Raw genomic sequence first — 21770 nt, 5'->3', positions numbered from 1 at the left:
TATCGCGAAAACGAAATGACGCAAAACAACTCGGCAAGGCTACCAGCCACAATTTATTCAGTGCTGAACATAACACCAAAATTAAAACCCATAGGTTTAGAATTGAGGATTTGTTTCAGTCTATTAAATTGCTATGTAACTAATACCAGTACGTTGGGGTAGGTTGTCTATCTTCTGAAATTCCCATTTCATTCATAATATCTTGCTCAAAAGTCATTAATTTAGGTTGAAATGTGATTTGTTCTAAGTCCGCAGCATTTGTGTCCTTGGGTTGCTCTTTTTAAAAGATACAAAATAGAGAATAATCCATTAAATATTAGCAGAAATTCATAATAAAGCTCCTTTATCCATTTTACGGGCTGTGAAGCTAGCACAAATTTTGATTTCAGCATGTGTGCAATAAACCAGAATTCTGAAAATGCTACAGACTAGAGGACTATTTGCTATATACAAGCAATGAAATTCGAAATAAGGACATTAGGCTGACTCAATTACTTAATTTTTTATGATTTTAACTTTTATAACCCTTATTTTTTAGGATATTTCCATTATTTATTAGAATATTATTTTTTTCTAGATATTACACTTTCTAAAGACAGGTTTTACACATGCTTGACATTTGCTCTCAGATAGTGAATTACACCCTTATTGATCACTAGAGAGCTGCAATTCAGTCGAAAATGTTTCCATTCTCGCAAATTCCTGTAGAGCAGAACTAAATTCCCATCCCTTTCTCTGTCCAAATTTTCGTCTTGCATCCATTCCCATTCCATGACTACCCATTTCATTTGACAGAAATTTTCTCATTCCCTATATTCCCAAATCAAAGAATTTTGAAAATAACCATCAGAGGTGATTGACGGATTTCATGAGCTGTAGTTTTTAAAACCAAACCAAAAACGAAAATTTATCCAATTACTACTGTCATCCCCCAGCCCAGCCAAAAACCAGAGGGGAGATCCTAACACCTACATTAGACAACAGACATTTTATCACCTATACTCTGCCAGGCCAAGTACATACAATAAAGGAATTGTTTTTCAATATTAACAAGAAGCCACCAATGGTCATTGAATTATGAATAAAGTTAAACCATGGTAAAAGGACCATTAAATTTAATAAGAACAATATACGATAGACATGCCCGTTTTACTGCAAGCCTGTGAGAGATATTTCAGGTCGTGCCTTCATAAAAAATTAAAAATCATCCATTCCCAAATTGAAAAATTGCATTTCCATCCATTTTTATGCCTGAAGTTCCATTTTCTATCCATTCCCATTCCATTTGACATAAATTTTACCATTCCTAATGCAGCTCTCTGAAGTGATTTCCGTGGTCATGCTTTAACATTTTTAATATATAATGACGAGAGTTTAGATCATAAACTTCCAGTATTAGAAAATGTTACCAGGATAATGATCTTTGGTTTTGTAATCCACTGTTTCAAATGCTGCTAAAGGAAAAGGAATAATACGTCCAGTTCTAACAGAAATTCTGACTTTTTCACCTTCTTCAGAATACCTCCATTCTATATCAGTCACTTTACTTTAAACAAATTCCAATAATTAAAAAAAAAAAAACTAAACAAGGACATACTGGGTGCTGCTTTACCCCTTGGACCAGACCCTGTTTGCTCATAACTCATCTGTGTATTGGAAGTTTTGGGTAAATGCTTTATGAATGAAACACCCTAACAAGTCAGATACTCTGTACTAGGACTTGTCACAGGCATGTTACAGAAAAATATGAGTTGGTCCAAAGGAAAAGGAAACCCATGTATTTTCACTACAAGAACATCACAATTTTGACATACTTATCAGTTGGGTCCACTAACGCAACTTCATCTACTATCGATAAAGGTTGTTCATCCTTATACATTATTCCCGGAAAATTTGGAGTTTTTCCTAAGAATTTATATTCCTAATTAATAAAACAGAAAACAGTTCAATATATCGAATTATTATTAATTAATCGAAATGGCTGTTTTTTACATCTTCCACCATTTTTCAGTTTTGGTTACATTTGGAAGCAGATGCAAAAAACTACCAATAAAATCAATGTACACAATTCAATCCTTCAACTGTGACCCAATTTCTCTCTTTAACAATGTAATTTATGTGTCCTTGTTTTCCTTTATCTTTTCCTGTTAAAATTTCTACCTGTAAAGTTAAATTGCTTGTGAATTATTACCAAATATTAATTATTAATAAGACTATAAAGTATAAACATACTAGGTCACCACGAAACATGGGAAATTCTTTGAACGGTTTCACAAATATTTTACGGCTGCGTGTTCCTATTTTATTATCTGCTTTAAATTGATCAGTCCATGGTCGGTCCATTCCATAAAGTAAATCAGTTTTCTTGATAACTTTACGTTGATATTGAAGTCCTTTTGGAGTTTCAAATTCCGTAAAGTTTTCCTTTAAAACCCTCTTAACATACCTTTCTGGTAAATTTGCATAACTTTTTGGAAGTTTTGAGTAGCTGAGAAGGCAAGTACTCAGTTTCATATTTTCATCTAAAAGAGCACCACGTTCAAATCGTAATGATTTGGGGTTTATAACCATTTAGGCCCCACGATCCCCACCCAAATTATCAACAAAGAGTTGTCTGCTTGTTTTTTTTTTTTTTATTCAAAGAAGAAAGAGCTGATGTGAGTCTGAGAAGACCGCGAGCCCGGCGAAGACACCATCTGATTAAACAGGGCGAGATATGTGTAACGGCCACGCCAACGGGGGGATACGTGGGGACAGGGGTGGGGACACCCGTGGCGGAAGTATTCCGACCACCCGTTGGGGGATTGTTGGTCGTCCTCACACGGCCATCCACAAACTCTGCCTCCCGGACGCCTGGGATTACAGGAGTGAGCCACTACTCCCGGCTTGTCTGCTTGGTTGTTTGGCTTACGCAGGGACCCCTGCCGCTCGCCCCCTGCACACGTGCCGGGGCCAGCCGGGGCTTACGATTTAAAATTCAGCGTTGCCAGACGTACGATAATTATCGAGCTAATTTTTTGAGAGGTACAAGTTTTAAAATAAAATCCACTATTGCACAGTTTGAAATATTTAATTTGTGAGCTACGCACGTTTTGACTGGATCGCACGAGCATGGATTAATTAAGGATGTTCCACGGGCGAAAAAACGCACAAATGCCCTATCACGTCCCCACCTAGCGGCGCGAGTCCGAAAACCAGAAATTTATTTTTATCTCCGCTCTATCCAGAGCAAACAAACCCACGTGCTTTTAAATAAATAATGGTATCGAAAAAAAAGCAGACGAATTCAAAAGATCACGGTATAAAACTATAAAAGTTCCAAAAATAACAGATGGCGCTACAAATTCATATCCGGTGCCCCTGGATAGAAGCGGCTCTTCCTCCATGATAGAAGCAAAACAAAAAATAACACCTAGCTAACGAGGACTTTGCCTTAGGAAGCTAGCCCGTGGAACATCCTTTAGTGTTTAATCGTTGCCTCCGTTATATCAAGGCCTGGGTTCCCTCTTTCCTGAGCATTGTACTACGAGTTATTCCCCCCCTGTTTGAAGTTTCCTATTTTTCCCAATAGATGGCGTTCGTTTCCATTGCGTTTAAATTTTAAGTTTCGTTCGCATTGGTCCTGAAAATGTATTAGTTCATCTACACGGCCAATATTAGCCAACTTCAGTTTATGAATTTTAACAATTTGTGAATTAATAAATGTATTACTCTTATTAAGGCTTATGTTAAATAGAATATAGTTTATGTGTAGTTGATAGTTTCATGATGGTCAAATAATTAATTCAATTGGTTTATTAAAATTTTAAAATCAACATTTTTAATACAGGAACATGAAATCAGATACTTGTTTTCCAAAATATCACTAATGGGAGTAGAAAGATATATTCCATACCTACCACCCACATACATATCAGTTTTTTCCTAGTATTTCAAACTTTGAGAACTTTTCTAGATAAGGGCTTGGTGTTTAATTTTTTTTTCTTTTCTTTTCGATCTGGGGCATCTTTCGCGTGATTATCTAAAAGAGCTCTCAAGAACTTCTCTAGAAGGATTTTCCGTAAATCTTGACTTTCCCGTGATGAGAAATTCTTGCATTCGTTGCACATTAGGGGTTTTTCGAAGTAAGGTAGAATTTCTCTTACATATGATTGAAGCACTTGTACCCGAGGAAACAAATGGAGTGAGGATTGCACAAATTCCGTTACAAGGGCCAATAATTTAATTATCATTCGTGAGGGATATTTCAAGCCTCCTCTATCTTGAGCATTAATTAAAGCAAATAACGGAGATTTACTTTGCGGCTGCATCATTTTGTCCAGACAAAACTCACAGTCAGTCCTTTCTTCGGCACATTTTATTATGTACCCACCAACCATAGCAATGGAGCAATTTCTTATTGAGACAACAGGGCTTTCTGAAATTTAAAATGAAGTCATTTGCTTTTGAACTTATGGAGTTTTAAAATCATAATATTACCATTTGGACTTGTTTTCTCCATTTCATGTAATATGGTTGTTAGGTGAGGAGGCAATTTGATTAACACTATTGATGTGGCAGTTGGATGACTATCTCCAAGACTTATTTCGTGATCAGACGCAACTAGAAACAAATTTTGAAATTTGAGGACGCTCAATCACATTATCATATTAAATTGAATAAAAACTAATATACCATTAGCAATTGATTTAGAACCATTTCCACAATTTGATGAACTGGATGCCTTCAAGATTCCAATTTTCAAATGGTGTTCTATGCTGAGGGTGCAGGCACGGGCATCCATTTGATCGTTGAATCCTCCACTACTCCTTATACGACTAAACGTCTCTTCAATGGTATCACTTGAAAATTTTCTAGTGAAAATGTAATGAAAACCATTTTCCAATAAATATTTTACAAGTGAAATAGTGGATTTGGTGGTAACGACTAGAGCTTCATACGTCTCATCTGTGAAACAGTCTGATTTGTCATACGCTTGTGCATTAGTTTGAATAGCTTCGATAAAAGGTAGAAATTAAAAAATTGGCTCTTACATCTCCACTCATACTCTCGCCCATAATCTTTCGCAGTTGGGTATATTCCTTTCTTTGGTTCTCTTCTTTTTGTTCCTTGATTGTTTCTTTTAAGCTTGCAATTATTTTCCTTTGAGCTACAACTTGCTTTCTCAATTTATAATTGTCTCTTACATATTTACGTTTAGAAGTTACGTATGGTGTCTTTCGTACAACAGGAGACGCTTGAGTAGTGGCATCTCTACATGAAATTAAAGGGACAACTTCAGCTAGAGTAGATTTTTCTGGAATCACAGATTTAGCTTGGACTAGGGATGTAGTTTTGACTAGAGACGTTGTTTCTATTTGAAGAACGACTTTGTTGTGAGGAACTATAATGTCTCGAGGAACAACTACGTCTTGAGGAACTATTACGTCTTGAGGAACAATTACGTCTTGAGGAACAATTACGTCTTGAGGAACAATTACGTCTTGAGGAACAATTACGTCTTGAGGAACTATTACGTCTTGAGGAACTATTATGTCTTGAGGAACTATTATGTCTTGAGGAACTATTATGTCTTGAGGAACTATTATGTCTTGAGGAACTATTATGTCTCGAGGAACTATTATGTCTCGAGGAACTATTATGTCTCGAGGAACTATTATGTCTCGAGGAACTATTATGTCTCGAGGAAAAACTACGACTTGAGGAACTATTATGTCTCGAGGAACAACTACGTCTTGAGGAACTATTATTTCTCGACGACTAGCTTTCTCTTGACAAATGACTTGAGGGCTGGAAGTGTATTCGTAAGTTTTATTCATCACAGGTTGCATATCCATGGTTCGAATATGTGATGTGTTGTCATTGCACTGTTTTTTTTCAACTTTGGAATGAATAATATCTGATACTCTGAACAAAGCCTTTTTTAGCTTTTCTCGAGCTGAAATAACAGGTGTGGTTTGTACATCAGTCCTTGGAATATTTCCCACTGGAGAAAGAGGGATTCTTCTTTCGCAAGAGTTCTTAAACATCTTTTGGGGATGAGAATCAGAAATTTCAAATTCATTTAGCGAAATATGGGGCACAACGTAGTTTAAAAGACGTTTTCGACTAGTTGATATACTAAAATCAGACTTGTTAAAATGTTTGCTACAGATTTTAGCATCTCCTTTATTTGATATAAGTTCCTCATGAAATGAAAGATCGTCATCCTGTTGGACGTTAAAAATTGCACAAATCCATTTTTTTCTCATTGACATTTCCTTAGGAAATGAATGGAAACTTATATTTTCCTCTTGACCAATTTGGCGTTTCTTTACTCTCTTCCAATCACTTTGTTTGCAATTAGGAACTGAGCAGACAACCATTTTATATTACTACAAATGTAATTAAACGTTTGTTAATATGTGGAATAATATACAATTAGTTAAATACTTACTTATTAATGACCACCACGGCGAATCATTGGAAGAAAGATCCAAAGTACAACTTTGCAAAAAACGAAATGCGCACGCTCTAAATTTCAAATTTCACAATGGTTCAGAGTGCCTCTAGCGAGAAATTGCGGCGTATTAGAAATCCACGGTGGGGGGGCGAAAATCTAAGCGTACCCAGGCCTTGATATAACGGAGGCAACGGTTTAATCCATGGCACGAGTCTATTATTTATATTTCAAACCTAGGAGCAACAAACACAAGGAGAACGCAGCTAGCCTTTAAACACGCTAACGAAGGGTTGTGTACGAATTTCATCGGACGAGCGTCACGAGCCTTTACGCTGAACGTTTTACGGGCGGGGGGGAAAACAATTTCCGTATTTTCCCCTTCCGTATAGAAAACATTACAGGTTGCGTTCTTCTTGTGTGGGTGTTGTGTTTGTGGCTCCTAGTTCAAACTGTGCAATAGAGGATTTTATTTTAAATCTTAGTAGACTTAGTTGTATGTACAAGGCTTAGCCAGTTTTCTATAGGAATACTATATAGTACGCATATTTCGATAATTCAGCTTGCGCGTACGATATTTTTTTAATTTGTCTGAACACCAGTTAAAACTCCCAATTTGAAACATAAGTTTTCAATCGGTCGAACTTTAAGTGTTATTAAAAATTTTGTTTCAGAAATAACGTCAGTATTTCACACAAAATTCGAATTTATCGCACGTTTTCAGTAGTACGATAATGTTTTCTGAAATCGATAATTATTTTGGCTCTGGTACGATAATTTGAGTTTCAGGACTGGCAAAGCTGATTTAAAGGGTCGGTTGAAAGTCATGTTCAAACGCTTCGCGCATTAAAGTGGCCTTCACCACGTGTTTATCGTTTCTAAACGATCATGCCAGAGGGTCCAGAACTTCGCTATGCCTGTAATTTTGTAAATAGAGTTTGTAAATATAAAGTTTTTGGGGGAAAACCGGTTAAATCAGAAGTTAGTAAACAAAGAGAAGTAGACTATGATAGTGATAAATATGAAATTACAGCAGAATGTAGAGGGAAAGAAGTATTGCTAGTTTTAGACAACAAGGATATTAAAAAAACACTACCACAGTTGAAAATTCTATTTCATTTTGGGATGTCTGGCAGTTTCCACTTTACGGATTCTGATAATTTACCCAAACACGCTCATCTTCGGTATAAAAACCACATATGAATTCTGTAAAAGAAATTGAATATAACTTTTTTATAGATTTTTAACAACCACCGAAAAACCTCAGAAAGCTCTTAGTTTTGTTGATTATCGCAGATTTGGTAGCTGGGCCATTGTAAGAGATTGGAGTTCTGATAGAGGACCTGATCCAGTTTATGAATATGATTTGTTCCGGTAAAAAATACATTACTTAACCATAAATAAACAAATATAAACTAATAAAGATAAATTTTAGTCATAATATATTGCAAAATTTGGATGATCGTGTGTTTAAAAAACCCATATGTGAAACATTGCTCAATCAAAAATACTTCAATGGAGTTGGAAATTATCTACGTGCAGAAATTTTATACAGAGCTAGAATCAAACCATTCGTAGAATCATTATCCATTTTGGTAAATCTTGACGAACAAGAAAAACCTGATTTACTCCAACTTTGTCATGATGTTCCTTTAGAACTTATGAATATGAATGGTTGTATATAAATTAATTTAAATAGCCAAATATTATACATATGATATTTGCAGTTGCTTCACCAGCTTATGATAAAAAGTCTGAAGAATTTCAAGACTATATCAAATGGTTTCAATGCTACTATCAACCAGGAATGTACAGCATGCGCGATCACAACAAAAGAATGATGTGGTTTGAAGGAAGTGATCCTGGACCGCTAGCACCTAAAAGTATGAGGATGTGACACTGCATTAAGGAAAAAAGGTCGAATAACATGAAAATTTACTCTATAGAAGAGAAACCAATTCTGCATGTGGAAAAAGCCTCCAAATCACCCACTAAGAAAAAAGCAGAAGCCAAAGAAATATCGAAAGTTAAAAAAGCAGCTAAAGAAATAAAACCCAAAAAAGGAAAAGTATCTGCAGAACATAAAATACCCAGTGAAGAATCCATAATAGCAACAAGACGATCTTCTCGAATAAAAAGCTTAAAATGAATTTTCTTTTTCTTAACACTCTTTTATTAAATATAAACTTTTATATCAATGACTATTTTTTTCTTCTTCAAAAAACAATATTTTGTATGGCCAATGTATGAAGAAAACTGTCAAGAGGGCAATTAAACTTAATTCTCAATAACAAATTTTTAATTCGCCATGTACTATTTTCATTAGGGTCCTTTATCAGGACAAAAGCTTGTTCAAACAAGCCTGCAACTGCTGGTCTTTGATGCAAGACTCCATTAACACGCACTTTGACAAAACCATGACTATTTAAAGAAGTTATAATGCACTCTAATGATGGATCCATGTATAATTGGTTTAGAGTCAATATGCTTTTAAAAAAGTTGATTATGTTATCAGCACCGATTACAGTATTAACTTTCGAAGTATTATCATTTCCTAGAAATTGGAAATGGAGGGAAGGATCTGGCCAAAAATGGTAGGTTTGAAGTGTCTCGGTTTGATTTGAATACAGGTTTCCATTTAAAATTCGATAAAACCACTCTACGAAAAGTTTTCCCATTGCTATAATCTCCAAACTCGGAGGAAAAGACACTATATCAATTTCAAACTCGTCAAATTGATTCCACATAGGTAGTTGATGACTAGATCCAATGGCTCCTGAATTTTGATGTATGTAAGGACTACTTTGCTCATATTTACTAACGGGTGAATTAAGAACTAAATTTGGAGAGCTGCCTGATAAAGTGTTAACCTCGTCAATTTCTTCAAACTCCGCGTCATCCTGCATAAACAAAACTTTAAATACTTAATAATTGTAAAGTAAACCAGACATTGATAATTTACAAGGGTCTGTTCATTTCCTTCCCAATGTTTAAGGCAAGCCTTAATATACTCTCGTTTCTCTCCAGTGACAGACATGGTTATGCCAACATCTTTCAAATAGTGAAATAGGTGTTCTCTTTTAACTTTGCGTCTCCGTAACAATAATGATGGTTTCTCACAATAGAGAAGCACAGCTTGAATTGCATCTGCAAAATTTATATTACACAAAATGTTAAGTTAATTATTAATTTAGTAATTACCATATTGATTTTCAGGTTTCACAAATCCTTTGGTGGTTGTAAATGTTAGTGAGAGCAAATCTTCTATTGACATTTTCCTGAGAATGGCCTTAATGCCCTCTTCTTCCTTTGCGGTTAACATCTCGAGCAAACATTAAAAAGTTCTGAGATAAAAAAATACCAACAAATTGAGCAGAAAACTCAAACTTTAAGCTTGGATAAAGGAATATACTATGCATACCGAGGACGAATCTGCCTGAATTCTGAAACTTGGAAAAGATAATATTGACGGTGCGGTGGAATACCTGACGAAACAGAATTAAGCTATGGTCGTAACTACGGCGTAAAACATTATAAACTGCTTTTAAACTTTAATAACATTACGGAAAAAATTATCTAGCTCACTAGAACTTTGTTTACTATTAATAATAACCAAAAAAGTTAGAGTTATCTAAAAATACGAAGAAAAAATAATTTACAAAGAAAACTACAACAGATGGCGCTACAGGTTTCTTATATTTTTCAACCGCGTTTTTTGAATTTTCTTTCAATTTACTAAAATTTCACATACGAAATGTGATTTAAATAAATATTATTTAATTAAAATTACCGTCAATGATACTTTAATACGATCATATTCAGACTACCACCAAGAATAATGCGGAAGGCCGGCGATCCATTGCTATAACAATTACAACCTAACCAGATTATTCCGTGATAATGGCGTCTAAGACGTGATATTTAACCCGATTTAATTAAATATGACACGGTGAATAATATTCCTATTACCACCTTTTATAATGCTGAAGGCCGGCTATCTTTTGATATAAAAAGTACGTCTGGACCTCCTATAGTGTGTATTCACGAGGCGGGGCTTAGTCCCAATTTCGAATTTCCCGCGTAAAGAACAAACCGCCATCGGATCACATTGATCAAAATATGTCAAGATTTGATCAAATAAATTAAACTTATCCATTTTTACCCGATTTAAATAAATAATCAAGTTTAATCTATTTTTATAAAATGTATTAAATTTTGATCGAAATTAATCAGTTTTGATTTTTTTTTAATTTTGAAAAATATTGCTGTTTTAAATAAAATTTTAAATATATTTCAAATTATTGCCCATTTTATTATTTTTCTATTTTTTTTTCATTTTTACTCAATTTGGTCATTTTTTACTCATTTTGATCAAATTGACCAAATTGCATTTAAACTTGATGAAATTTAATTTTTAAAATCAATTTTAATGGTTTTTAACGTTTTTGAAATATTCAAAATTTTTAATTTTTTAAAAAGTTTAAAATCTCTCAGATTCCCATGTTATTTTTAAAGGAAAAATTTCAAAATCATGTTGTCAAAAACGTTTTCGGTTGCCATGGCAACTTTTCCCTTGCAGGTCTTTCAAGCTATTCCTAGTTTCAAGTAACATGGAGGTGTACATAATACCCGAGTTTGAACTAATTCGGTGACTATCATAAACACGTTTGGTAAACGTTGATCATGTCACCAGTTAGCACGTTTTTCACCAGGTATTTTTATGAGTTAAATTAAGTTTAAATTACATTAAATCATACGGTATTAAGCTGCTATTTGGCGTGTAGTAAGGAGTTATTTTGCTTAGCGGATGATTATATTAATACTTTTTAAAGTCTACAATTTTTACGTATGAAATTTTAAAGGTGAAATCTTGTTTTAGCGCAGTCAGCAGAGATAAGAGGGTTAAAGGGAAGAACCCGTCGGTGGTCCAATAGTTTTTTGTAATTTATTTAAGGGTTTTCTTATCGACTTAGATATAGTTGTATTAATGTGGTGGCGTTGGTTTAACGTTTATTGATATACGAGCTGTCGTTTAGTGGCTTTCTGTGCTTTGTTTATGGTAAGGTTTTTGCTTCTTGTTAATACATTTGGGGTGGATATTTGGATATCTACGATTTCTAATGCAGTCATTGATTTCCTGTGTGTGCGAGTCATTATATGACATTGGAAATTGGACGGCATTGGTCTTTTTTACGCGGTATGTGTCTACGAGTCGTCCACTACCAGATATCGAATATAGCTATTCTACGGTATCTTCATCAGGGGCGAGTGTTGAAATAAAATGAGCGTTAAAGATGCGGCAAGTATTTAGTAAGCGATAAAAATACAAATACCCTCTGTAGATATTTCTTTCATTAGAATTTGCTTCGTATTATATTTAACTGATTAACTTGTACTGTAAATAGGGGTAAATTCAATAGTGCATTGTTTTAGTACGTCTAAATCACTGTTGTAACTACTTAATTTATAATATTCTGAATAAATTAAACTCGGTTGTTTCGACTCAATTATTTTAATTATAATTAAAATTTTATACCGGGCGGGATTACGTTTTTAGTAAATAACTCTGAATTGCGGAGATATCTTTAAGGACCATCTCGATAAATTAATAACACTAGGGACGATTCTTCCGAGGAGAGGTATATTTTGGCTTGCCAACTTGTTTTTTTTTTTCGTGTATAAAGAGGTTTTTTATTTATTTTTCCGTAAGGTTGTTTGACATTGAAACGCTAAAAAGGTCTCCATTTCAAGATTTCAAAAGCCGTCCTTCACATACATTTTGTAAGATAATTGGGCCGAAAAATAGAGAATGGAGATCTTTTTAAGAAATACTGCGTTGAAGAGGTAAGAGTTGTATCTTTAGTCATATGTTTATGATACTTTTTAAACCATGTACACTGTATCTCTAATGTGCGATAATTATCGTACGTCTGGCAACGCTACAGTCGACTGACGAACGAATGCTCTTCAAAGTGACTGGAGTTTTAAATACTCGTCTAAATATTTCCAAGCGAAGTTTCTTGATTTAGTTCGAATATTTATGAAAAATACGAAACGAAACCAGATTTTTAAAATACGTTTACCGAACTTTAAAGAAGGCACGTGTAAATAATTATTCCCTCGTCTATTCCTTTTGTGATAAACTTTCAGTGTAAATTCTTGCGCGACTATTTTCGATCCACGAAAAAATCTCGACTCTTCGTTTTAGGAAGATACCGTACATTTTGTTATTTGACAATGGAATTCGATGAACCAAAAAATAAATGGCCTTTCCGAGTCTTGAAATGTTTAGAACATACGGGCTTCGATAGCGAAGAATCGTTTTCGATGTTAAGAGATTCTTCGGAAATAAAATCGTTTTTCCGTGAACATGGAAAATTAATGTTATCAGTTAAAAGAGAAGAAGCCAAGGCGGCTCTGGGAATATTTGCCGATTGCAAAATTACTAGGATGAATAAAAAGGTTAAAATCTAACGTAGTCCACCTTTTTACTGGTTCGTGGTGAAACAAACCGTTAGTGAAGATTTTTACCTTTTTATTCATCCCAGTAATTTTGGGAGTCACACTATTGGCTAAAAACATATTTATTTAAGCCAATGGAAAACCTCGAAATTGAGAAGGAAATTTTTGCGTCGGAATTTTAGTCAGCCCAATGTAGCTTTATTGAAATTTATAAACTCGTTCGGTTTGTGCGGATGAAGTTAAATAATGAGTAGTTTAGAAAAATAAAAGGTTGGGGAAAATTACCAATATGTTATCCCTTTCCACCAACGTTATTAAAACCCATCTCAAGCCTAAAAGAGTTAGGCCTAGGCTCAAAAGAATCTGAAAAGACTCCAACCTTGTAGATGCGCCAGAAAAGCTCAACCTGAATTTCCAATATTTTTTCCAATAAACCTGCTTCTATTATTTGACAATGCAAATTGGTCGAATCCGATCGGGTCCACGCTATTGAAGCCTAAAACGTGACGGGGAACACTTTTGTAATTGGAACCAACTTTCTAACAGAGATAGTTTTTTGATTCCCCTATATACACTATGCGACCTAAGAATTTAAAATTCGTACCTAAAATTGTTTTGGAGATATTCGCCCTGGTCCATATTTTATTGGACACCCTGTATACTACATGAGAAAACCTAAGGAATTTATAGGAAGGTATTGAAAATATAGGAAATGTGGTCACCTTGTAAGTGATTTAGAAATGTAATCATTTCGGTAAGAAAATGTACAAACATTTTGAAATAATTTTTAGTTAATTAAAAAAACCAAACTATTAAAAAAACATTGGCTTAAGCCAGTGTAATTTAAAACAGCCAACCATGCTGCTTGGTGGATTTTTCATGGGATCTTCCATAAAGAACGAATTGGAGGTTATAGAGTAGTATCGCTCTGTAGCTTTGGACTATGGCCGCCATTTTGAGGGTAGTTTTTTATCTACAGGAAAAAGGATGGGTGACGTTAACATACGTCACGTCGATATTACTCTATATTCCCTTTAATCACGGAGTTTATTTTAAACTTCTACTACCAAATATTTTCGAAACAATATAACCAAAATTGCGGTGTTATAGTTAAAGGGAATATAACCTGCAAAGCAATCTTTATGGAAGACCCCTTCAATTTTTCAAATGTCCCTGTACAGTGGCGCCAAACATTTTTAAAGCCAAAGGCATGAGCGGCCAGAGCTGCAAGCGTTGGTGTTCCACACCAAATACCTAAGGTTATATTCCCTTTAAACTATGTTTTTTTTTAGCTGGAGAAACTACATCAAATGCAGAGGCAGTTATTGAAGTCGCGTCACCTTTCGCTTCTGACGATTCGAAAATTTCAAAGTAGGTTCATGTGATGTAAATGAGCTCCATAATAAAAACCATAAGAGTACCGAAACTTAAATATTGAATTCTTTGGATATATAACAGTTGAAAATGTTCCATGAACCAGGGTCCTAAAATGTCACGTTAGAAATCTGAATTGAAAGTTTAAAAGAACATTAGACAACTACGGAGATAAAGCAAAATTAATTGAAGATGCCACTAGATGCACCGCAAAGGGGTCATATGACTAACTATCCAACCAATTTATTGGATTAGTTCCCCCACTTGACAATAACGGTTTACCGATTACAGGGCAATTCCCCTTCGAATCTTTCGAAAAGGTTGAAACATATGCTAACTAACAAAAAGGCTGACTTAATTAACACTATAAAGCCTGGTTTTCACTTGGCGGAAAATCACCGACAGAAAGTTCGACGTCGGCGATATGGTTTTCGACGTTTCGCTCACTGTCGGCGTTTAAGTATTTTCACTTGGCGTTTTTTTTGGGCGGAAATAAAGCGATTTTGTTCCAGCGAGTTCGTCGGTTTTCGTCTGATTGTGGAGATTTAAGCCTAGGCCTAAAAATGGATGATTTATCTGATCATAATAGTGAACTATTGATTAAAGCTCATGTAAGCATTTTAAATTTAATGTTATTTTACATGATCTATCGTGTTCAAAGAAATATGAGTTACGAAAGATCGGTTTGTGTGAAAGAAACATACTGGAAAAGAAGGCAACAAGGGTATCATGAAAAAAAAACACGTTAAAAAAATTCACAGAAAAGCATTAACCATCCCCCCTGACGTCACAGTCACCTTTCGAAAATGGTTTTTGATTGGTTGAAAAAGAGCGAAATCGCCCAACTGAGCGAAAAAAATAGAAATGAAAATCGCCACACAAAACCGAAAACCGACGGAATTTCCGCCCGGCGTCGACGGAAATTTTCGCCCATTTTCCGTCGACGCCGGGCTTTTTCGCCCAAAAACCGCCAAGTGAAAACCAGGCTTAATGGTACAAAGTTGACAATGTCTGGTACCGATAACAAGTACGGGGAAAATTTAATTTCGGACGATCGCTGTACTCTGCGGAATAACCGTTTTTGGGTTTTGCTCAGATGGCGACCCCAAATATTTACAATCCATGAGCGAACGCGGTAGTTAAAATGGCAGAAAATATTTCAAGTGCAAATTCAAGTCTTACAAATATGGCGTTGCATTTCATTTAGCTGCCAAATTACGAACTCGGCTATTGCAACTCAGCATACTTCTTCCGATAGGAAGTGAAGTATGTAGTCGTTGATTTTTAGATATTCTATTCGATGAACATTCGAAGTTAGAACATGACTTAAGAGCCAGCGATTTAGTTGTTAAAGATCGACAAAACTTCGACGCGGTGAAACGAGTTTTCTCAAACAGGGTCATTGAAATTATAGAGAAAGTCCCGCAATCAGTTGGTTCTAGCTAGGAGCAACAAACACAGCACCCCACACAAGGAGAACGCAACCCCTCAAAAGTCGTGCATTTTCTCGCGTACATTTTTCATTGGTTAGACGCTTTAGCGCGTGCTGCGGTCGGAAGGGGAAAATTCCGAAATGGTCTTCCCCCTTTCCATAAAACGTGCAGAGTAAAGGTTCGTCCAATGAAATTTGTACACAACACAGCGTTAGCGTGTTTAAAGGCTAGCTGCGCTCTCCTTGTTCTCCTCTAAATGTGTTGGTGTTCCAGGTTCTTTTTCAGAGGCTGGAAAGTATGGCTTAGAACCGAGCTTAAAAGCCAAAAGGGATACACACTTAAAGGTAATTTTATATCTCGAAACGCCCACCTTTGCATTGAAATTAACGCTCATTTCGTACATGTACACGCTACACAATAACAAAAAAGAAGCGTTTCTTCCAACTCTTTTGGGTAGCCAACAGTGTGAAAGCTTTTTTTGGAGCAGCCAGAAGTTTGTCGACCGTTTTTCTACTGTTGACAATTATTCAGTCAACGAATTATTATATAGGATAGATTGCGCAAATGGAAACTTCCAAAAATGTTCTTTTATGTATCCCAAAAGACAAGAAGAAAATAGAAATCCAAGTCTGTGTTTTGTTTTCCAGATATATTTGAAATCCATTTCCGAAAGCAAAGTTCAGCCATTAAAAGGTTGGAATAACAGTTTCTCTAAATAGTCCAGTAACTTTATGAGAAAAAAAATCGACCAAACTTCGGAAAAAATGGCCCCGGGCTGAATTTTTGCATACACCTTTATTTAGTGTCCAGAAACGTTGTGTCAAAAGTCCCCATCATTGGGTGTATGGAACTTTTGTTTTGGGGGGAAAATGACCGGCAAAAATGGGTTTTCAATAATATCTTCGTTATTATTACTTTTACAGCTAAACTGTCAATTACAAAATTAATGCTGAGCACGTTTTAGTACGGCTTCAATGTTTTTTTTGTGGAAAAAATATTCCATACCTAAAAATTTCACAATCGAAAGAGGTTATGGTCTTATAGAACATCCCCAAAGTCCTAAAGTCTGCGGTGCCAACTTTCACCGCCATCTTGGAAAATGGCCGCCATTTTATATTCGCTTATAATTACAAAACTATTTGCTCAAACTCAACATTTGAGGTGTCATTCTTCTCCAAATTGTCTTGTCCTCCTTTTTAAATCCTTAAAACGTCGATTTTATCAAAAGGTCAAAGGTCACGAGCTAAAAAAGTTAAAATATCTTTAAATTATAACGAAAAACGGTATATTTCTTACATATTGCTTATTAATTAAAACTTCTAGTAATATTTCAAAGTAGCCATATTTATCTGGAGAAGGTTAAAGTTTAATTAGATAAAATTGGTTAAGTAGTTATTTTAATATTAAATAATAATTGATACCCCACCCTTAGTTTTCTAATAAATGTTCAAAATGTTGCGCTTACGAGGAGACTACCCGAGGTGATAATCACCGATTTGGTTGAAACTAGGTGGGTATGTAGACCTTATAGAAACCTGAAATTTCACCAAGGGAAAAGTTGCAATGGGCATTAGTTTTGCCATGGCGACCGAAAATGTTTTTGACAACACAGTATGTATATTTTCCCATTGAAAATAACATGGGAATCTGAGCGCTTCTAAGGGTCCCTCCCCCCCTGTGAAAAATGTAAAAAATATTTAAAATTTCAAAACCAAAAAAAATAGATCAAAATTGACAAATGAAATCAATTTTATGATATTTTGATGAATTTTGGTCAATTTGGTCAAAATATGTAAAAATTTATCAGATTGTTATTTTCATTGGGAATATATACATATTGTGTTGTCAAAACACTTTCGGTTGCCATGGGAAAACTAATGCCCATTGCAACTTTTCCCTTGGTGAAATTTCATGTTTCTATAAGGTCTACATACCCACGTAGTTTCAACCAAATCGGTGATTATCACCTCGGGTAGTTAGTTCGAAAAAATTGTTTCAAGACTGCCCGACTTGACATTCAACCACCAGTGGGCATTCTAGGTCGTTACGATGACCACAGCACATGCAGTTTCAAAACAAACGGTACGAAAGATATTTTTGGAGAAATATATATTTCATGAGCTACAAAAAAGGTCCTATGCAATTAAGCGGTGCGAGATGACGCTGACGTTATTTTTATTATTTTTATTATTTTATTTCTTTTGTCCAATTTAGATTTTACAATTGATATAAAGGGCCAAGTCTAGGATGACTTATTATAAATATTAATTATTTTTATAGAAATTAAATAACAATAGGAAATAGAAAAAAATCAAATTAGAACTTAGAATAACCAAAACAAAAGGAACTAAAATATTTGTTAAACAGTGATTATGACAAATTTTTTAATACAATTGTAATGGTGATCTAGAGTTCATCGATAAAAACATCTCTTAATACCGTTTTTGAGAACGTTTTCGAGTTTTTTATGGCTATAATTTTTTTGGGTAAATTATTATACAATTTTGGGCCTTCATAAAACATTGACCTTAGAAACAAACTCGAATTACAATGAGGCACTTTCAGGTAGTCATTATTACGAGTTATTTATTTTTTTGTTCTCTGTTTAATATTTCGAAAGGATTAGAAATATCGGACGATAAACTTTTATGTATATACGTTAAGACTCTCAGGGACCATATTTTATCAATAGTCAAAATTTTCAGATCAGAGAAAAGGGTTTTAGTGTGCGCTCGATAAGGCTTTTTACAAATTATACGGAGTAAGCGTTTCTGAATACTTATTAGTCTATCGGAGTTGGATTGAGAAGAATTCCCCCATACTGTTACGCAATAAATTAAGTTCGAGTAGACTAGAGCAAAATAGATAATTCTCATAGTTTTTTTATCAAATAGATTTGTATGGTAGTTTAGAAAGTAAGAATATCTTTATATTTTGTTACATAATTTGCTAACGTGCTCATTAAAACATAAATTAGTGTCTAGAGTAGCGTAATTGGATATTACGTTAGTTTTTAAATCTACAATTCTATTTCTATGAGTGAAAATTATATATTCAGTTTTTGTGGTATTTAAATAGACTTCATTAGTATCTAGCCACGATCCAATTTTATCTAGTTTCACATTAATGTTTTCAACTAATAATTTTAAATTTTTATTGGCTTCAAATATCGTAGTCTCATCTGCGTATAAATTAAGATCACTAGGATCGTGTATCGCTTTCGTAATGTCATTTACAAATATATTGAACAGTATGGGGTACTCCAGTTTTCAACATATAAGGATCTGAGTAATTTTGAACAATCCTCGTATATATTTTACGATTTTCTAGGAAAGATTTTATCCAATTGAAAGCAACACCACGAATCCCTTTATGATCAAGTTTATATAATAATTTTTTTGTGATTTACCAGATCAAAGGCTTTTTTGAAGTCTAGAAAAACTACCGCACTGTAGTTTCCTTTATCAACACTATCTAGTATTTTTTTGTAAAATCTATTTACTGCTGTTTCGGTGTTTTTTGGGGCATAAACCCATGCTGTTGGTTAGATATCAATCTGAATTTTAGACAGAAAATTTTCATATATTTTAGCGAAAATTGACAACAGTGCAATAGGACGATAGTTATTTGGTTCGTCCTGGTCACAATTTTTGGATATTAAAGTTAACAACGTATCTTTAAGTTTTTCTGGGTAGATACCTTGAGTAAATGATAAATTGATTAAAAAAGATAGAGGAACTGAAATAATTTCTTTCCCAGCTTTAATAGTTTTTGGCAATATTTCGTCTAAACTTGGAGCGGAATTAGTGTTTAAAGAATTGATAACATTTATAATTTCTTTACGTTTCTCATAAATTTTGTGAATTTATTTAAATCGTTTCTATTTTTTATCTGGGGTAAGTTCTTATCTTGTGATTTTTTGGGATTATTTTATTGATTAATTTCCAAGCTTGTTTTGGATTGCTAGAGATATTGCCAAGTTGGTTTTTATAGTACCGTTCCTTTGTAATCTTAATTGTTTTAGTTACATGATTTCTGAATATTTTATACGCATTGACATTTTTATCTGTTGGGTGGTTTTTAGCTATTTTCTTCAATTTATTTTTATGCCTTATTAATTTTTTTAAGATTTTCATGAAACCGAGGTTTTTATCATTTTTTTTTGTTTTAATTCTAATTAATTGAAAGGAATCTTTATAATCTTTGTTTATAATATCAAAAAAGTAATCAAAGGCTGCATTAGCATCTGAGTATTTATATAATGAAGACCAGTTCTGTGCTTTTATTTTCTCTTCAAAGAGGAAACAGTTCTCCTTATTAATCCTTCGCAGAATTTTTTATTTAAAAAATTAGTTTCAAATTCATAGTCTATCAGAACTAGGGAAATGATCAGTTATGTCTACTTCGCCGAGTTTTCGGTTACCCTAGTAAAATTTGTTACATAATTCTGGATACCATAGTTCAAAAGAATATCGTTTAATTTTTTATATTCTGGTTTATTTGGATCATTGAAGTTAACATTGATGTCACCTAATAAGATTTTTACCTCTCCGAGGGGACAAAGTCCCCTAGGAGGGGTTATACAATCACCGTGTCCGTCTGTGGATCTGTGGGTCTGTCTGTCAGGCCTGCGAACGCGTTCGCATTTTCGGGGCAAAGGGTAATCACTGCGTTCGCAGTTTCTCGAAGGGTTGGCAAAACCATCGTGTGACGGTGAGCGTTATCGGATTCATTTGCGGTTTGGTTTGGATGGTGTTTTTTCGCTCACCGTCGTGACGGTTGGTGTGTTACGTTTTTGTAATGTTTATGCGTAGGTTGTGAGTGTTGAGTTTGTGTTCTGATGGTTGTGCATGTTGAGTCTGTTGTGTTTGTATGGGCGTTTTCTCTCCAACTCCTTCTTAATGCCTTGGGACGGACCGAGTGCTGAGTGTAATGCTACCTCTCAACGTCCAATGGCAGGGTTTCCACCAGTTGTACACGGTATTCGTCGTAGTATCAATTGGCGATCGCATCGGGCGGGATTTGAACCCGAGACCTCCTGCTTGACAGGCGGACGTTCTACCACAGAACCACCGACACTTGTTACGCTTTATTGAAAATTAGACCTTCAGCTTTATCGGAAGCGTATTTAATATTACGAAATTTTGGTTTAATTGAAATTGAATTGAAATTGAAATTTTTGCATCGAAGAAATTCTAATTTAGCGTTTCTCTATTGATTAAAAACAAATGCGCCACCCAGGTTTCGAACCCAGGCCATTCGGCTTGGCAGTCGAGCGCTCTACCACAGAACCACCGATAGCTGCTTAGGTTCTCTGAAATTAAGACACGCATCATAAGCATAATAGGTAATAAAGTCTTTTTTTATTAATAAATTTATGAAGGCCTAATCTGGTTTTTTTACGAATGGAATTTTAAAGGTTGAATCTTGTTTTAGCGCAGTCAGCCGAGATAAGAGGGTTAAAGGGTAGACCCTGTGGGTGGTCCACTTTGTTACTTTTTGTTATTTATTTACGGGTATTCTTAACGACCTATATATAGTTGTGTTAATTCAAAGTTGATAATTTAACGTTTATTGCTTTAAGAGCTGGCGGTTAGTCAAGTGGCTCTCTGTGCTTTGTTGATGGTAAGGTTTTTGCTTCTTGTAAATATATTTGGTGTGGATATTTGGATATCTACGATTTCTAACGCAGTCAATGATTTCCTGGGTGTGCGAGTCATTATATGATATTGGAAATTGGACGGCATTGGTCTTTTTCATGCGGTATGTGTCACAACGTCAACTGGAAGTCTACATGTACGAGTGTTGAAATAAAATGAGCGTTAAAGATGCGGCAAGTATTTCGTAAGCGAGAAAAATACAAATACCATCTGTAGATATTTCTTTCATTAAAATTTGCTTAGTATTATATTCAACTGATAAACATGTACTGTAAAAAGGGTTAAATCCAATTGTGCATTGTTTTAGTAAATCTAACTCGCTGTTGTAACTACTTAATTTATAATATTCTGAATAAATTAAACTCGATTGTTTCGTCTCAATTATTTAAATTAAAATTAAAA

The 21770-nt window shown here is 34.6% G+C and overlaps 4 protein-coding genes across 6 annotated transcripts; 1 reads left to right on the top strand and 3 right to left on the bottom strand.

Annotated features, from left to right (window-relative positions):
• Positions 1 to 30: 30 nt before the first annotated feature.
• Positions 31 to 2870, bottom strand: mRpL24 (mitochondrial ribosomal protein L24). 2 transcript variants are annotated; one of them, XM_090163716.1, is made up of 6 exons: positions 2447 to 2559; positions 2233 to 2393; positions 2065 to 2160; positions 1815 to 1921; positions 1410 to 1546; positions 31 to 276 (listed from the first exon to the last, which is right to left on the bottom strand). In XM_090163716.1, the coding sequence occupies exons 1-6, from the start codon at positions 2463 to 2465 to the stop codon at positions 140 to 142; spliced, it is 657 nt and encodes a 218-aa protein (XP_090019842.1). In that variant the 5' UTR covers positions 2466 to 2559; the 3' UTR covers positions 31 to 139. The 2 variants fall into 2 exon arrangements, with proteins under 2 accessions (XP_090019842.1, XP_090019841.1); XM_090163715.1 differs by having other exon boundaries at positions 2233 to 2870.
• Positions 2871 to 3932: 1062 nt separating this feature from the next.
• Positions 3933 to 6095, bottom strand: LOC149921367 (uncharacterized). The gene is made up of 4 exons (XM_090162164.1): positions 5048 to 6095; positions 4675 to 4995; positions 4480 to 4602; positions 3933 to 4417 (listed from the first exon to the last, which is right to left on the bottom strand). The coding sequence occupies exons 1-4, from the start codon at positions 6027 to 6029 to the stop codon at positions 3933 to 3935; spliced, it is 1911 nt and encodes a 636-aa protein (XP_090018290.1). The 5' UTR covers positions 6030 to 6095.
• A 1143-nt stretch (positions 6096 to 7238) lies between these two features.
• LOC149921366 (endonuclease 8-like 1) lies at positions 7239 to 8717 on the top strand. Of its 2 annotated transcripts, none has more exons than XM_090163683.1 (5): positions 7239 to 7623; positions 7679 to 7813; positions 7875 to 8113; positions 8167 to 8322; positions 8386 to 8717. In XM_090163683.1, the coding sequence occupies exons 1-5, from the start codon at positions 7328 to 7330 to the stop codon at positions 8586 to 8588; spliced, it is 1029 nt and encodes a 342-aa protein (XP_090019809.1). In that variant the 5' UTR covers positions 7239 to 7327; the 3' UTR covers positions 8589 to 8717. The 2 variants fall into 2 exon arrangements, with proteins under 2 accessions (XP_090019809.1, XP_090019810.1); XM_090163684.1 differs by having other exon boundaries at positions 8167 to 8316; positions 8379 to 8585.
• Positions 8601 to 10244, bottom strand: LOC149921365 (uncharacterized protein C3orf38 homolog). The gene is made up of 5 exons (XM_090163685.1): positions 10230 to 10244; positions 9861 to 9924; positions 9641 to 9783; positions 9402 to 9586; positions 8601 to 9339 (listed from the first exon to the last, which is right to left on the bottom strand). Exons 3-5 carry the CDS (start codon positions 9759 to 9761, stop codon positions 8656 to 8658), a joined length of 990 nt encoding a protein of 329 aa, XP_090019811.1. The 5' UTR covers positions 9762 to 9783; positions 9861 to 9924; positions 10230 to 10244; the 3' UTR covers positions 8601 to 8655.
• Positions 10245 to 21770: the final 11526 nt, after the last annotated feature.

This window comes from Leiobunum rupestre, chromosome 11, assembly GCF_980474605.1.
Source record: "Leiobunum rupestre chromosome 11, qqLeiRupe1.1.hap1, whole genome shotgun sequence".
Classification (NCBI taxonomy): Eukaryota; Metazoa; Arthropoda; class Arachnida; order Opiliones; family Sclerosomatidae; genus Leiobunum; species Leiobunum rupestre.
This window is presented reverse-complemented; position numbering and strand designations above follow the sequence as displayed.